Raw genomic sequence first — 18,521 nt, forward strand, 5'->3', positions numbered from 1 at the left:
GAAGTTCAGGGCCACTCTTTGCTACCTCCGGGGGAAACCCTAGATCAGTAGATCGGATGACGGCGACGCACTGGTGTCGTTTCCCTCTTGGGGGCGTCATTCATGGAGGTACACACGGGCTCGAGGGATCATTGGTCGGCATCTACGGTGGAGCGGCGTTCCTTGTGACACATCGACGTCGTGGAGTCTCGGCGGCGAGGCGCAGCAAAGCCTCGGCGACAGATGCGTGATGATGAGCGCACGTAGGGAGGAGGCGTTGTCTGGCGCGGTGGGGGCTCGACGGCAGGCCTTGCAAGGTCGATGCGTCAGTAACTCTTCTGAAGATGGATTGATGGTAAGCGGCGGCGACGACCTATGAGGGTGCGTTGGACCGGTTTGTGCCCCTAACCCGGTATGTGGCTCGGTCGGGGCCTCCGGCTTTAGATGTTAGGCTAGGTGAAAGGTCTGGGTATGTGGCTCACACTTTCTGCACCCCTTCATCATTGGATAGGAGTAACGACAAATATTGTCAAGAGGGCGGCTTCAGATATATTGATGTATTGCTTTGTAAAATCTTTGTGAATAATTAATAAAATGGCTGCATGCATCTTCCAGATGCAGAGGCCGAGGCCGGAGGTCATCCTCCTTTTCTAAAAAAAGGCCATGTAGCTCTCTCAGTGGACGGGTCATTCAGTATCTCTGATGGCTCAGCGGTTGCTGGGATGGTCTTACGCGACAGTGCATGTCACATCATCTTTTCTGCTTACCGGGTGATCTTCCACTGCAATTACTCCTTGGAAGCAGAAATTCATGCAATCATGTAAGGGATGGCTTTGGCTATTCAACATTCCACAGTTCCGGTTGCTATTCAGTCGGACTCAGCGGAAGCGCTTTCTTGCTTGTCGGACAAGGGCCTGGAGCGCTCTGTGTATGGTCATTTAGTTTGTGAAATCAAGGGTTAATGAGTAGTAGGGAGTTTTATCCTCAGAAAATTCTTCATACTCAAAATAGAGTTGCAGATCGACTGGTCAATTATAGCCATACCTAGAGTACAACTGTTGTGTGGTTGACCTCGGCTCCACCTTGTATCAAGAATTTATGGCCTCTTGACTGTAAACCTAGAAATAAAACTCCCATTTCTTTAGAAAAAAACAATCGCCGAAGCAGATGAGACAGTTGCAGTTTTTTTTTTGCAGGAGAGATAGTTCCAGTTTGTGATGGGGGAACAATATGATCGGCTAGCATGTCTAGAGAATCAGTAGAGTTTTTCCTTTTTGAAGTAGAGTTTGTGATGGTGGGACAACATGATCGGCTAGCATGTGCAAATCATCGGTCGCACAAGCAGCCACGTTGGCTCGAACATCTACTCCCACATTACACTGTGGTTTACATATAGTACATGGATTCTAATTCTCATAAAATTAAATGTTATGTTTAACCACAGATTAATAGGTTACATAAACCAATATCAAGACCTATTATTACATAACACTAAAAAAAAGACCTATTATTACAGGAACGTGCATATGTACAAGTAGTTCTAGAAAAAAAAAAATAGTGATACTAAAGATCAAACAAGCTGCATGCATCTGCCTAGAGTTCATCATGATCGTAGTCCTCCTCAGCGGTGTGGTCATCCGGTGCACCTCCGGACCTCTGGTACACCGCCGTAATGATGGGGTTGCACACGTCTTCCAGCTCCCGGAGCTTCTCGTCATAGTCCTCCTTGTCTGCCGCCTCTGCGTTGTCGTCGAGCCACTCGTTCACCTCCCTCATTGCATCCTCGACCTTGTTCTTCTCATCCTTGTCCATGGCGTCGGCCATCTTGCCGTCGACGGTGTCCTTGATGCCATACACGTAAGACTCTAGCTTGTTCCTGGCGTCGACCCTTTCCTTGACCTTGAGATCCGCCTCGGCGAACTCCTCTGCCTCGCGCACCATCCGGTCGATGTCCTCCTGGCTATGCCGACGGCCCTCGTTGGTGATGGTGATCTTCTCCGACTTGCCGGTTCCCTTGTCCGCCGCCTTCACGTGCAGGATGCCATTGACGTCCACCTCGAAGGTCACCTCGATTTGGGGCGTGCCCCTCGGAGCCGGCGGGATCCCAGAGAGATCAAACTTGCCGAGGAGCCTGTTGTCCTTGGTCATGCTCCTCTCGCCCTCGTAGACCTTGATGGACACGGTGGTCTGCTTGTCCTGGTACGTGGTGAACACCTGTGTCTTCTTCGTCGGCACCACCGTGTTCCTCGGGATCAGCTTCGTCATGACGCCGCCGACCGTCTCCATGCCTAGTGTAAGCGGCGCGACGTCGATCAGGATCATGGTTTTGGTGTTCTCGTCGACGTGCCCGCTCACGATGCTGGCCTGCACGGCGGCGCCGTACGCGACGGCCTCGTCGGGGTTTACCCCCTTGTTGGGTTCCTTGCCGTTGAAGTAGTCCTTGAGGAGCTGCTGCACCTTGGGAATCCTGGTGCTGCCACCGACGAGCACGATCTCGTCGATGTCAGCCTTGTTGAGCCCGGCGTCAGCCATGGCCTTCTTCACGGGCACCATCGTCTTGCGGAAAAGGTCGTTGTTGAGCTCCTCGAACCGTGCCCTGGTGAGCGGCTCCGACAAGTCGACGCCGTCGAAGAGGGATTCGATCTCGACGCGCACCTGGTGCTGGTTGCTGAGCGCACGCTTGGCGCGCTCGCACTCGCGCCGCAGCTTGCCCAGGGCGCGCAGGTCACCGGTGATGTCCCGGGCATGCTTCCGCTTAATGAGCTTGATGAAGTAGTCCATGAGGCGCTGGTCGAAATCCTCACCGCCGAGGTGCGTGTCGCCGTTTGTGGCCAGGACCTCGAAGACGCCATTGTCGATGGAGAGCACGCTGACATCAAAGGTGCCGCCGCCGAGGTCGAAGACCAGGACGTTCTTCTCGGGCCCCTTCTCGTCGATGCCGTAGGCGATGGCGGCGGCGGTGGGCTCGTTGACGATTCGGATGACGTTGAGGCCGGCGATGACGCCGGCGTCCTTGGTGGCCTGTCGCTGCGCGTCGTTGAAGTAGGCCGGCACGGTGACGACGGCGTGCGTGACCTTCTCGCCGAGGTAGGCCTCGGCGGTCTCCTTCATCCTGGTAAGCACCATGGCGCTGACCTCCTCTGGGCTGAAGACCCGCACGTCGCCGTCCTTGACCTGCACCTGGATGTGCGGCTTGCCGTTGCGGTCGACGACGGAGTAGGGCAGCAGCTTGATGTCCCGCTGCACGACGGCGTCGGCGAAGTCGCGGCCGATGAGGCGCTTGGCGTCGTAGATGGTGCGCTCCGGGTTGGCGGCCGCCTGGTTCTTGGCGGCCTCGCCGATGAGCCGCTCGCCGCCGTCGGTGAAGGCGACCCAGGAGGGGGTGATCCGGTTGCCTTGGTCATTGGCGATGATCTCGACACGGCCGTTCCGGTAGACGCCGACGCAGGAGTAGGTGGTGCCGAGGTCGATGCCGATGACGGTGCCCGTGCTGCCGCCTTCCGCGGGCGCAGCGGCGGAACCAGCTGGGGTCGCGAGAAGGAGAAGCAACGCGGCGAGGAGCGTAGCGAGCATCCACGTCGACGCCACACGAGCCATTGTCGAGCGGAACTTGTTTTGCTTCGACGCCACACGTACGTATATTTATTGCGTGGGTGCGTGCTGCATCAGGAGGAACCGGAGGCGGTCTTCGATTCCAATTTAAACTTGGACGCGTCACGCTGGTAATCTCAGCCGTGAGTTCTGCCGATCTGACGGTTAACAAGATGCTGTGACGTGTCGATGCAAAGGCACACGTACGCATGTCGTTCCCGGCTCGATCGATGATACAAACGTGGATGTGTTTAGCTTTCGGTTTTTATTTGTCTATATGGGCCTTTCACGGCCTTCTATTAATTCATGTATTGGCCTCATGAAAGCTTTTTATTTGTTAAACCTCATGGACCGGGGAGCGCGTATTCAGCGTGTGATGGACTCGAACTTAACCAATAGAGCAACCTTCAAAAATGCTATATCGACGTAAGTAACTAACGTAAACTTACGTTCCTTACTTCCTTAAACAATCACCGCCCCCCTAATTTTCACGGGTAGGCCTGTGTTGTTTTTATCTTCCAACCAACTCATGCCCGATCATATTAAACGTAAGTTTACGTTAAAAACTTACGTAGATGTAGCAAAGCTCGAGCAACCTTATAGTACCGATCTATAGTACCGCGAGACGTTTATGGACAATTGCAGCCGCGCCGGTCCATAATTTAGAAGTTCACAAATAAAAAAGAAAGTTCATGATTTTTTTTTCCAAAAAGCAAAGGTTCAGGTATTATAAGAAGATCACGAAAATTGGAAAAAGTTCACTAATTCAAGAAAAAAAAAATCATATATTTGAAAAATGTTCACATAATTTGAGAAGGTCCACTATATTTTGAGAAATGTTCACGAGTTTGAAAAAAGTTTACGGACCAAAAAAGTTCATGAAAATTTTGAAAACAACCACCAAATTTAAAATAGTTCAAGAAAATTTTAAAAAGTTCATCAATTTTCAAAAAAAAATCGTCGGTTTTCAAAAAAAGTTGACTAAGTTGATAAAAAAATCATAGATTTGAAAAAGTTCACGGCATTTGAAAAGGTCCACTAGTTTTAGAAAAGTTCATGGATCAAAAAAGTTCATGAAAATTTTGAAAACGTTCACGAAATTTAAAATCGTTCAAGAAAATTGAAAAAAGTTCAGCAATTTTCATAAAATTTTTTGACAAAAAGTTCATAGTTTTTGATAAAAGTTCATCAAATTTTAAAAAGAATTCGACGATTTTGAAAAAAGTTCAGCAAATTTTAAAAAAACCTTCATAAAAATCTAGTTATTTTTTCATAGAATTATATAAAGGAAAAGGAACAGAAAAACAAAAAAGGCAAACGAAACAAGAAACGAGAAACAATAAACAAGAAACAATAAGGAAAGAACAAAACTGGAAAGAAGATGACGACGGAGGTGAAGGTGGTGTGGTGGTTGTCGCGTGTTGAGCGAAAGCACTGCGTCGCGCGGTCGGATCCTGCCGGACGCACTCAATATTTACGTTTTTGCGAGTATTACACGGAGAACACACAAACAAGATTGCTAATTGGGCCCAACGTGCGGCGTTGTGGGCGCCCGTTTGCAAAATTGCACTATAACAAACGCGTTTGGCGCCAAATAAGATTTGCCCAAGGACCGCCGATGAGAATTTTAGAGCATCTCTTGCTGTTGCCATATGTCGTGACCAAGCGGGTCACTTCAAGGGAGCATTGGCCATTGTACTCCCATCCACCCTTGAAGTTGTGGCAGTTCGAAAGGCTCTATCGTGCGCTAAAGATCTCAACTTGAGCAAGATTCACATTGCATCACACTGCAAGGTTGTAGTAAAAGACCTCAAGCAAAAAGCTGTAACTATGGGGCCACACTACATGAAATCATAAACCATTGTACTTTTTTTTAATTCCTACACTATTGTTTATGAGTATAAGAGCTTGAATTTCGAGGCTCACAATCTAGCGAAGCATGTCTTTGTTGGAAACATGACCTAGAGACAATAATAAAATAATTATTATTATATTTCCTTTTTCAAGATAATCGTTTATTATCCATGCTAAAATTATATTGATTGGAAACTCAAATGCATGTGTGGATACATAGACAACACACTGTCCCTAGTAAGCCTCTAATGGTCTAGCTCGTTGATCAAAGATGGTCAAGGTTTCGTGACCATAGGCATGAGTTGTCATTTGATAACGGGATCAAATCATTAGGAGAATGATGTGATGGAAAAGACCCAAACTATAAACGTAGCATATGATCGTGTTAGTTTACTGCTACTGTTTTCTGCAAGTCAAGTATCCGTTGCTATGACCATGAGATAATGCAACTCCCGGACACAAGCGAAATGCGTTGTGTGTACAAAACGTCACAACGTAACTAGGTGACTATAAATGTGCTCTACACGTATCTCCGAGGGTGTCTGTTGGGTTGACATGAATCGAGACTATTATTTGTCACTCCATATGACGGAGAGGTATCTCTGGCCCCACTTGGTAATACAACATCATAATGAGCTTGCAAACAATTTTTGATTGTTCCATGCTATTATAGTATCTGTTTTGGATGTTTTATATGCATTAATAGGCTATTTTATATTATTTTTGGGACTAACCTATTAACCTAGAGCCTAGTGCGAGTTTCTGTTTTTTCTATTTTTGAGTATTGCGGGTAAGGAATATTAAACGGAGTCTAAACGGAATAAAATCTCCAAAATGATATTTCTTGGACCAGAAGAAGCCTGCCAGACTTGGAGAAGGGGGCAGGAGACCTGCCGGGAGACGACAAGCGTGCAGGGCGCGCCCTAGGGGGTGCCCCTAGCTTGTGGGGCCCCTGCAGGCCTCCTAACCCTAATCTTCATCCTAAAAATTCCCAAAAATTCCCCCAATACCAGAACGACAAAAAAAATACTTTTCCGCCGCCGGGAGCCTGTGTTCCCGTGAGATCCAATCTGGGAGCCTCTTCCGGTAATCTGCCGAAGGGGGAATCGATCACGGAGAGCATCTACATCAACTCCATTGCCCTCCGATGATGCATGATTAGTTCACCATAGAACTATGGGTCCATAGCTACTATGTAGATGGCTTCACCTCTCTATCTCTTTGTTCTTCAATACCATGTTCTTCATGATCTTCATGAAGATCTATCCGATGTAATACTCTTTTGCGGTGTGTTTGTCGAGATATGATGAATTGTGGGTTTATGTTGAGATCATTTATGAATATTATTTGAATCTTCTCTGAATTTTTATATGCATGATTTCATATCTTAGCAAGTCTCTTCGAGTTATTGGTTTGGTTTGGCCAACTAGATTGGTAATTCTTGCAATGGGAGAAGTGTTGGAAATATGCCCTAGAGGCAATAATAAAATAGTTATTATTGTATTTTATGTTACAAGATAATCGTTTATTATCCATGCTATAATTGTATTGAATGAAAACATAGATACATGTGTGGATACATAGACAAAACAATGTCCCTAGCAAGCCTCTAGTTGGCTAGCCAGTTGGTCAATGATAGTCAAGGTTTTCTGTCTATGTGCAAGTGTTGTCACTTGATAACTGGATCACATCATTAGGAGAATCATGTAATGGACCTGACTCAAACTACGAGATAAAAGGGTATAAATTTTACACGGTCGCACAAGATAAAAACACCATCAACCAAAACAATGGTGTCCGCTTTGATGTAGCAAAAACCGATAGGGCAAAAGACATATATTATGGTTACATAGAGGAGATATATATGTGTTTTGGCATTTTGGCATTTGTCGTAACCGTCTCAACTTTTTAGCACAAGCTACGTTGGTGAAATGACGATACCATGCCAAATTTGAACGTTTTCACAAGTCATTTGTAGTGATTTTCAATTTCAGGGTCATTTAGCTCAAAAAATTCATGTAGCAAAAAATAATTCGGGCATGCATTGCAATGGAAGCACAACACGTTTTAATGCAATATAATCATGATTAAAGACATTTATTTAAACATGGCATCAATCTATGTTGCCCTTGTTTTTTACAAATACATCTCTCTACCTCTCTCTCTCTCTCTCCATCCATCCCTCCCTTCCTCCCTAAGATGAACATGGCAAATTAAGTCAAAAGGGGTTGAAAACTAATGAGGTGGCTTTGAATGGTGCATATTAAACGCTTAAAAAGACTAGAGTTGAAATAAGCTTAAAAAATAAAATGCCTTTGTAACACACGAGTATTCGTTCGAAACAAGAGATTGTCTAGTTTTGTACAGGAAGTGCATCCAGTTTTTGTCGGAACCATCTCAAATTTTTAGCACATGATATGTGGGTGAAATGATGATAACATGCCAAATTTCAACCTTTTCAGAGCTCATTTGTAGTGATTTTCAATTTCAGCGTCATTTAGCTCAAAAAATAATCATTAAACAGACGAAAATAGCAAATGAAGTCAGAAAGGGTTGAAAATTAGTGATGTGGCTTTGAATGGTGCATATTGAACGCACATAAGGTCTGGAATTGAAATAAGCTTAAAATGAAATGCCTTTGTAACACATGAGTATTCGTCCAAAACCCTCATACTTCGAAAGAGAATGTCAAGTTTGTACACGAAGTTCATCCAGTTTTCCCCGTAACCCTCTCAAAGTTGCAGCACATGTTATGTGGGTGAAATGATGATACCATGCCAAATTTTAACCTTTTCATAGTTCATTTGTAGTTATTTTCCCTTTCAGTGTCATTTAGCACAAAATAATCATTAAATGCATGAAAATAGCAAATGAAGTCACAAAGGGTTGAAAATTAAGAAGGTGGCTTTGAATGGTGCATATTAAACGCACAAAAGTCTGGAGTTTAAATAAGCTTAAAAAATGAAATGCATTTGTATCACATGAGTATTTGTCCGAAACCCTCATACTTCGAAAGAGACTGTCCAGAGTTCATTATAGTGATTTTCTAATTAATAAGTGCAAAATTAATTATGCAATTTCCTATCAAAATGATACTATATAGTTGATTCAAATCTTCAAGATAAATTCATAGAAATTTGAATCAACTCATTTGGTTAACTTTCAAATTATTATGTATTTTACAAGAATTAATTTTAGTCTATAAAATTGAGTCTATCAAATAATTCAAACAAAGTAAAAGGTATAAAACTAAAAGAGCAAAACAGAATCTGTTTTCTAATTAAAACACTTATTTAAAATATCCTAAAAATTTCCAAACTGAACATACTCATAAAACAAACTAATATTAAACAACATGAAAAATAATCACTTAAAAATGTATTTTTAAAGTAAAGTTATTCACAAACTAGTGTTTCACATAGATTTCAAAGAACTCAATAAACTATTCAAATTTGAAAACTATTGACACTAACAGAAAGTTTATAATTTTTTGGCATAAATAAAAAAAATTACCCAAAACCCTAAATATTTGGTTGTAAGGAGAAACAGAAGTAAAAAAATAAAGCAAAAAGAAAAAGAAAAAGACAAATCATTAAAAAACCTTTAATCCCGGTTGTCACAACCAACCGGGACTAAAGGTTCTCCTCCACACCACAGCCACCCTTTAGTGTCGGTTGCAGCCACGCACTGGAACTAAAGGACCTTTAGTCCTTGTTCGTGGCTGAAACCTGGACTAAAGGTTCCGTTCTATTTGAAACGACGTCCTTTCCTTCCCAAATCACATTCGCATTCCCGTCGCTCGACGATGCTGCCAGGCTGCCCCACGCATGCCCTCGACTTCGTCCTCCGGACGCTCTACTGGCCCGAGCCCGCGCCGGCTCCGCCATGCTGCCCGCCGCCTCCTCTCCTCCATGTGCGCCGTCTCGACGTCCGCTCCTCCATGTGCCCGCGGCCGGAGCCTGAACCCGCGCCGGCACTGCTCCTCTCCATCTACGGTGTCGTCTTGTGTCTTCGGCGCCACTCCTTTTTCTCCGGCGTCCTCCCCGCCTCCTTGCGCCCGGACGATCCCGACGGTGAGCTTCCGATCCCCTGTTCATCTTTTGTATGTGTAGTATGTGTATGTATGTGTATCAATTTTAGATGCATTTCGTATGTATGTTCATCTTTTTATGAATGAAATCAATTTTAGATGCATTTTGTATGTATGTTTATCTTTTTATGTATATATTTTTGTTCATTTTTTTTTCCTTTTAGATGCATTTTGTAGAAGATATTTATTAAGTGAAATCCATTTTTCTAAATGAGTGGAATCGGTTTGAAAATATATGTTTATGAATTAAATCAATTTTACATGCATTTTGTATGTATGTTCATCTCTTCATGTATGTATGTATGTTCATCTTTTTTTGCATTTTTAGATTCATTTTGTAGAAGATATTTATTGAGTGAAATCTATTTTTTTAAATGAGTGGAATTGGTTTGAAAATATATTTTTATGAATGAAATCAATTTTCTTAAATGAGTGAAATATCCTTTTTCAAACGAGTGAAGTGTCCTTTAGCTTAAAAAATCAGCTCACTTTTAGTCATGTTTAGATTTTAAGTTATTTTAACTATCATTTGGCTGAAAAATCATTAAATGCATGGAATAAGCTCAAAAAAGTTTGTCATGCATTTATAAAATGTAAAATTTATTAAATATGAGTATCTACTATATAGTCGATGATGCCCGGTCCGCATCCTCGTCGTCGAATCGGCGACCACAACCTATTTGAGAGGCGCCATGTCCGGGACTGGGTTCCGCCGGGCTGGCACTCGGAGGTGCTACCTTCCACGGGGCGTGGGTTGGTGAGGAATACGGGTCACGTCGTCGACCCAGAGCTTCTTTGGTGGAGGTCCCGTGGGCCACTATGTTGGGACCCCGATCCTAAGCCATAGGAATCCAGCGTGTAACACATCGCATCCCTTTGCGGTCTCACGCACGGTTAACCCCACGGCTGCAGCCTTACCTTAGGCGGGACCGTTTGCGTCTTTTGACTCACGTATGCAATTGTGTCGCTAGTATTCCAGTGACAAAGAACCCGGATCGACATGTCTAGTCATAAACCAAAGTGGTAGTACCGCACAAGGACAAGCATACATGACCCAGCAAAGCAGGTGTCGGTCATCAACGAATGTAGACGAGTCGTAGCAAGCTACAAGGACTCCATTACATCGCGTGACATTTCCCCAAAGGGGACAGACACAACAGCTAAGAAGGACACACGCCGGTCAACCAATGTGTCCAGAGCAGTAGCGAGCTACCATGGCTCGTTAGATCACAAAGGGGCATTTCCCTGTAAGGAGTGCTGCTAAAGTTTACGGCTAGGTAATCGAACCCCACACATATCAAGTACGACACACGTACGCATGGCATACCGATATGTATAGATACATCGATGGCATCACAACATAACCATAAACATACAAGCTTTATTTAAGAGGCCCGGAAGAGCCACACACATAATATTACACAGTAAGGGTCTCACGACCCATAATAGAAGTCATTCAGTTACAAGCCAGCGGAAGTGTTGAAAACTGTCTGAGTACAGACAGGTGAAACTAGAAGGCACATGGCCTGACTATACTACAGACCCAACCTAGGGCCAGATCGTAGCTGGGACACCAGCTACTCGTCGTCGTCGATGTCTATGAAGAACCCTCCATTAGGGTCATTAGCAACCTCTGCAACATTTATTAAGCAAACATGAGTACGGAGGTACTCAGCAAGACTTTAGGATAACTATCTACTCATGCAATGTGTCAATAAGGTATTGTGGGGTTTCATGCGGAAAGCCAGCATTTGATTCGTGGCTAGACATCTTGCATTTTTAAATAATTTTGACAACTTGATTTCTCGCACACGAGTCCACTAACACCACAACAATACTCCATCGTGGAATCATTCCGTCTCCATACGGAAATTCCGTCCACGACACTCACGCTTATCTTGAGAATTTTATGAGTAGCCATTGAAGTTATCTATGAACAACATATTTCTCCAAGTAGTCCATACCCGCGGACGCGGCTATTCGGTGGAATCCGGGGGAGCGGAGCCTACCGAAAGAAATGACAACAATCAATAACAATCATGTGCAACAAGATGATGCATGAGCATGGCATGAGGATCCAAGGTGGTATACTATTATAGCTAACATGTATTAGGTTTGAAGTTGATTTGAATCAAATTCAAATATCACTTCAAACGAGGTATTCTCGGATACCATTTTAATTGATTCGACCTGATGCTCAGATCAACTTGCTTTTATCATGCATGGAATGACATGTTAGGTTGCTGGTTTGTGATTTGGACAGTGTTTGATCATATCATTTTTAGTGAAATTTAATTATTTTCCAAATTCCATCTCCAAAGTATTTATAAGAATTAACTTAATCATTAATCTACATGTTCGGGTTCATTAACATTTTCAAACATGTTTGAAAATGACATATTCGGATTCCTTGAATTTTTCTGATACTTTTTCATATATAAATTATTTTCATTGGAGTTACAGATTAATTTCTATGAATTTTAGAAGTTTTGGCATTTTTTTTGGAATTCTTTTAAATCAGAAATTCACTTATTGCGTCATCACTACATCATCATGGCGTCAGCAGGTCAACTGACCTGATCAGGGCAAACGTGACAGGGGGACCCACTGGTTAGCGTCTCAGGAACTAATCCCGCGCTGACCAGCCCCTAAGTAGGTTTGACTTGGCCCTGGGCCCACTGTCAGCGAGCGATTAGGGCTAAGCTACTGGGGTTAAGCCGACCACGTCGTCCCCCGCCGGAGCCTGACCGGCGGCGACCAGATCCGCGGCAGAACTTTGCCGGAGACACGCTATCTCATGCTGTGGTGCTCGGAAATGGTTGCCGAGAGCACTCGGATGATCCCCAGGCTCGACCTCATCGAGCACTGGCCATAGGGAGGGCTATGGGTGGCCGGAGCAAGCCGGCGACGAGCCGGGGCGGCTGCCGGAGTACGGGTTCGATGGTCCAGTGGGTAGGGGGCACGAATCCGAGGGGAAGAAGAGGGGAAACGATCGCAGGCTCACGATGGAGGTGAAGCTAGGCTCAGACTGCTCGGGGAGGGGCTGTAGCCGGCGTTTCACCGTCGATTTGCCGGCGACCGAAGGTTGAAGACGATGGCGTTGGGGACGTTGCAGGGCTCGGGTAGGCTTCGGCCTTTGCAGAGAGAACCAACTCGTCGAGGCGGAGCTACTGTACTACTCGGGAGGAAGGTCCTGTGGCTAGAGGCACGGCGGCTCGAGCTCGAGCTCTTGGCAATGGCGGCAGAAGGAAGGAGGAGAGATCCCGAGAGGAGGGGGAAACTAGAGTAGGGGAACGGATAGAGACGGGCTCGGGGTGGATATCCCCGCTGTCGCGCTGTCCTGGGGAGCACCGGAGCGTGCCACGGCGAAGCAGGTGGTGGAGGAGCCGCCGTGGGCATTCGCTCCTCTGCCAGAAGGCAGGAGGAAGAAGACGCCCCTGCCCCTGGTGGGCTGGGCCTCCTCAGGGCGACAGGTAAGCTTCTTTCTATTTTCTTTCTGTTTTGTTTTTCTGATTTGCTAACTATTTTGATTTGCTTTTTATTTCAGCTCCAAAATAGTTTATAAAAATATTTTGAACACACCAGAATATTAGTTGGAATATATCCAACCATTCCTGAGGTTTTCAACATTTTTGAAAACTTAAAGTTTTTCAATTCAAATTTTAAACTTGAAACGAGTAGCTTTTTGCATTTATTTGAAATGCCAAGTGTGTTATGAAAATGGTTTTCTTCATTGCTTATTTGTTTCCATGATTTGTCAGAAAAGTTGAACTTTTCTTGAGGCCATTTTGAGTTCATTGATTTGAACAAGTTTATAATTCCTTTGAATTTGAGAAGTGGCTAGGTTTTTGAGTGTTCCTTCACCACTTGCTTGTTCTTGTTGAAAATTTCCTGGATGCAATGCAAAGAAGATATGAACACAATGCTAACTTGATTAAGGTGTCAGGGATGTGACAACTCACCCCCACTCAAAAGAATCTCGTCCCGAGATTTAGAAGTCGTCGGGAATAACACAGGATACTCAAGTCGGAGACGATCCTCTCTTTCCCAAGTTGCTTCCTTTTCAGAATGATTTGACCATTGAACTCTAAGAAACTAGAGGTTTCGACGTCGAGTGGTACGCTCAGCTTGATCAATAATACGCACGGGGTATTCTCGGTATGAAAGGTTATCTTGGAGATCAAGCGTTTCGTGGTCCACTTCACGGATAGGATCCGAAAAGCAACGCCTGAGTTGCGAGACATGAAAGACATCATGAACCTTGGAAAGATGCGGAGAAAGTTCCAACTGGTAGGCAACTTCTCCTCGTTTGGCAAGAATGCGAAAAGGACCAATGTAACGAGGAGCCAACTTGCCCTTGATACCGAATCGATGGGTACCCTTCAAAGGTGTAACCCGAAGGTAAGCCTTCTCGTCAACTTCAAAGGTCACAGCCTTATGATGACGGTCATATTGGCTCTTTTGACGAGACTGGGCTGTTTTCAACTTTTCACGAATAATACGAACCTGCTCCTCTGCATCCTGGATCATATCCGGGCCAAAGAGTTGCCTCTCTCCGGTTTCTGACCAATTAAGAGGTGTTCGACATCTTCGTCCATAGAGAACTTCAAAAGGAGCTTTGCCCAAGCTTGATTGATAACTATTGTTATAAGAGAATTCGGCGAATGGGAGGCACTTCTCCCAATTCATACCGAATGATATAACACAAGCTCGGAGCATATCTTCTAGGATTTGATTCACTCTTTCTACTTGACCACTTGATTGAGGATGGAAAGCAGTGCTAAAAGATAAGTGAGTCCCCATGGCATTCTCAAAACTTTCCCAGAAGCGAGAAGTAAAGATACTCCCACGGTCTGAGTTAATCTCCAGGGGAACACCATGAAGAGACACTATTCGAGAGATATATAACTCCGCTAGCTGGCTAGCTGTTATACTCTCACGAACGGGAAGAAAATGAGCCACTTTGGAGAGTCGGTCAATGACCACAAAGATAGCATTATTTCCTTTCTTGGTCTTGGGAAATCCGGTAATGAAATCCATACTAACTTTATCCCATTTCCATTCAGGAATAGCTAAAGGTTGAAGGGTGCCGGCAGGCCTTTGATGTTGTGCCTTAACTCGACGACAAACGTCGCAGTTAGCAACGAACTCAGCAATTTCTCTCTTCATCCTAGTCCACCAGAACCTCTGGTGTAGGTCCTGATACATCTTAGTACTACCGGGATGAATGGTGAGAGGAGAATCATGGGCCTCCTTAAGAATTAACTGCCTTAGATGTAGGTTCTTAGGAACCACTAGACGATTCTGGAAGAACACAACACCTTGATCATTCATGGAATATTCTTTAGCGCTTCCGCTAAAAATATTCTCCTTGATCCGTGATATACCCTTGTCACGCTTCTGGCTAGCTATAATTTGATCCTTAAGGGTAGGCTTCGCCACCAGGGTAGAAAGGAATCCTTGAGGAACAATATGAAGATTCAACTTCCGAAAGTCCTCATAGAGATGTGGTTGACCTTGTTGTAGCATCAAATTGTTACAATAAGATTTACGACTTAGTGCATCAGCCATAACATTGGCCTTCCCCGGGGTGTAAGTTATCCCTAAGTCGTAATCCGAGATCAACTCAACCCACCGTCTTTGCCTGAGATTCAAATCCGGCTGGGTCAAGATATATTCCAGACTTCGGTGATCAGTGAATATTTCGCAACGATTACCCAGAAGGTAATGTCGCCAGGTTTTTAGTGCATGGACCACAGCTGCAAGCTCAAGGTCATGTGTGGGATAATTATCCTCATGTGGACGCAACTGTCGAGATGCGTATGCGATCACATGACGATCTTGCAGGAGAATGCAACCTAATCCTTGTCGCGAGGCGTCGCAATAGATAACAAAGTCCTTAGAAAAATCTGGTGGTAGCAACACAGGTGCGGAAGTCAGGCATCTTTTCAGTTCCTGAAAACTATGCTCACACTGTGGTGTCCACTCGAACTTTTTATCCTTCTTGAGGAGTTCAGTTAGATGCTTTGCAACCTTGGAGAAATTCTCGACAAAGCGGCGACAATAGCTCGCTAGACCAAGAAAACTCCTAACTTGCTTAACCGATTCAGGTTGGGTTCAATCAAGGACAGCTTGAACTCTCTCGGGATTGACAGCAATACCCTTACCAGAGATTACGTGACCTAGATAGGTCACTTCTGGTAACCAAAATTCACATTTTGAAAACTTGGCATAAAGGCGATGCTCTCGAAGTTTCATCAATACCAGCCTTAGATGCTCGGCATGTTCTTGTTCTTTCTTCGAGTAGATGAGAATATCATCGAGGTATACCACGACGAATTTATCCAAATACTCCATGAAGATTGAATTCATCAGACGAGAGAAGGTGGCTGGGACATTGGTTAAACTGAAGGACATGACGGTGTACTCGTATTGGCCATAACGAGTAACAAAGGCCGTTTTTGGAATGTCCCCGTTCTTGATCTTGATTTGATGGTATCCCAACCTCAAATCCATTTTGGAGAAGACTGAGGATCCAGCGAGCTGGTCGTACAGATCGTTGATCCTGGGGAGCGGATACTTGTTCTTTATGGTGACCAGATTAACTGGTCGGTAATCTACAACCATCCGATCCGTTCCGTCTTTCTTCTTGACGAATAGGACGGGGCAAGCCCAAGGAGAAGAGCTAGGACGAATGAAACCTTTATTCAAGGCCTCATCTAGTTGCTTCTTAAGTTCGGCTAGCTCTAGGGGTGCCATCTTATATGGTCTTCTGGCTATTGGGACAGTTCCTGGAACAAGATATATCACGAACTCTACATCTCTGTCATGTGGAATTCCTGGCAGTTCCTCTGGAAAAACATCCGGGAAGTCACGGACTACCGGAATGTCTTCAAGTTCCGGAAGAGGGTTGGCATTTTGGGAATAGAGTTGGCATTTGGTAACTCGAGTAGAGACATTGACTATCTCACCCGAGGGATGGGTAAGCTGAACATTTCTAGAATGAGTATCAATCTTGGCATAGTGAGCTGACATCCAGTCCATACCCAAGATGATATTAATATCCGAAGATTTCAAGGCTATCAATGAGGCTAGAAAAACTAGCCTGTCTACTAGAATTTCATTATCATAGGTTATCCTAGAAGTTTGCCATTTACTACCAGGAGTTTGGACAACCAATGGAATTGGCATATCACAAAAAGACATGTTATGCAACTGTGCATAACTTTCTGAAATGAAGGAATGAGAAGACCCAGTGTCAAAGAGAACAGACGCTGGATGATGATTAACAAGAAGCGTACCCAGTATGACATCAGGATCCTCTGCAGCTTCTTCTGTTGAGACGTAGTTCACACGGCCACGTGCAGGAGTTGGCTTCACATAGTAAGCTTTGCCTGACTTGCCTTGCCCGACGGACTTCCCGGGTTGCTTGGCACCCACATTTTGAGGACACTCACGGGAATAGTGTCCTGGTTCTCCACACTTGTAGCATATCACTTGGTTGGCACGTGGTGCAACATTGCTAGCTGGACCACCATAAGTTTTTGTTGGAGGGTTGGTCTGATTCATTTGAGGCGCCACGTAGGATGGCCTCGGAGTGTATCTTGGCAGCAGAGAACTGTTTGGAACCCACAGCCTGCATTTTGGAAACGCGGAACCAGATGACAAGCCAAAGTCATGGGAGTGCTTCCTTGTGGCTTCAAAGTCGGTATGACCAGTCTCAGCACTGATCGCCTTGTTGACCAGGGCTTGAAAGCTTGCACACTCGTGGAGGCGCAGATCACGACGAAGCTCAGGACTCAGACCCTTACGGAATCTTGCTTGCTTCTTGGCGTCAGTAGACACCTCCTCGGTTGCATAGCGGGCGAGGTTACCGAACTCGCGACTATAGGCATCCACGGTCAACTTGCCCTGGGTGAAAGCACAGAACTCCTCTCTCTTTCTGTCCATCAGGCCCTCTGGAATATGGTGCAGACGGAAGGCTGCACTGAAGTCTGCCCATGTGGCTGCTGGTTCAACAGGACACATAGCTTCAAAGTTCTCCCACCACAGATTGGCGGGTCCTTCCAGAAAATACGCCGCAAAGGTCACCTTATCGGCCTCAGAAACATTCGCAGAGCGAATCTTGCGTGAGATGCTGCACAGCCAGTCATCAGCGTCGAGGGGATCGACGGAGTGATGAAACTTTGGAGGATTCAGCTTCACAAAGTCGTTGAGGGACATTGCAGCATTCCTAGGCTGACGAGCCGTATTCTGCTCAATACGCTCTAACAGTCGGTTGGTCTCCCTTTTCTTTCTCTCTGCCTCAAGCATAACTTCCGCCAGAGAGGGCGGGTGAGGCAGGTCTTCCTGCGACGCTTGACTACCCTCGCCTTGCTCATGAGCAGGGGCACGGTTCAACCTGGTGAACACCATCCTGACAAACAAACTCACAGCCTAGACCAATATCATATCAATAATAGCTATGGATTAAGAATGTACTGAACACACGGAATGCGGAAATGAATATCCGAACAACATGGTAACAAGCAACTGCTATATATACACCATGGTTCATACACACCCTTACATAGTTCAGTACAACCTTAACCGAAGAGCAACTATTGAAATTATGAAACTACTCATCAGAGGCTTACAAGCTTCCTATACATTATTTATCTAGGCCTCCGGAATTCATTTCACATCACAGGCATACTTCACAAGTCACGCAGGACTGTGAACGTACGGCTACTACCATACTATCCTTCCACTCACAGCTCAGGCATCCGCATAGAACATCTCATAGAGATTACCTCCATGGCCTGGAAGCTCAACCTGTGGATCAGGAAACACTCTCGCCTGAGATCCCTGGGATCCATAAGGACACGGATGTGGCCTTGGTCCCCTAACTGGTGGTAATAGGGGTCCCCGAAGAGGGGTGACTCCTCCTATAGCTGTCCAGTCAACATGGGCCGGAAGATGGGTCCTAACAGGGTTCAACATCTCCATATCTCCGTACCCTGTCTGG

General features: G+C 45.1%; 1 protein-coding gene across 1 annotated transcript; it reads right to left on the minus strand.

The window, feature by feature from the left end:
• Positions 1-1,421: 1,421 nt before the first annotated feature.
• On the minus strand, positions 1,422-3,585 carry LOC123411283 (heat shock 70 kDa protein BIP5-like). Its single transcript, XM_045104214.1, has one exon. It carries the CDS (start codon positions 3,574-3,576, stop codon positions 1,573-1,575), a length of 2,004 nt encoding a protein of 667 aa, XP_044960149.1. The 5' UTR covers positions 3,577-3,585; the 3' UTR covers positions 1,422-1,572.
• Positions 3,586-18,521: the final 14,936 nt, after the last annotated feature.

Source organism: Hordeum vulgare, chromosome 7H (genome assembly GCF_904849725.1).
Source record: "Hordeum vulgare subsp. vulgare chromosome 7H, MorexV3_pseudomolecules_assembly, whole genome shotgun sequence".
Lineage (NCBI taxonomy): Eukaryota > Viridiplantae > Streptophyta > Magnoliopsida > Poales > Poaceae > Hordeum > Hordeum vulgare.

Excerpts from the sequence above, each read along its gene's own strand:
- LOC123411283 (XM_045104214.1), bottom strand. The coding sequence starts at position 3,576 with ATGGCTCGTGTGGCGTCGACGTGGATGCTCGCTACGCTCCTCGCCGCG.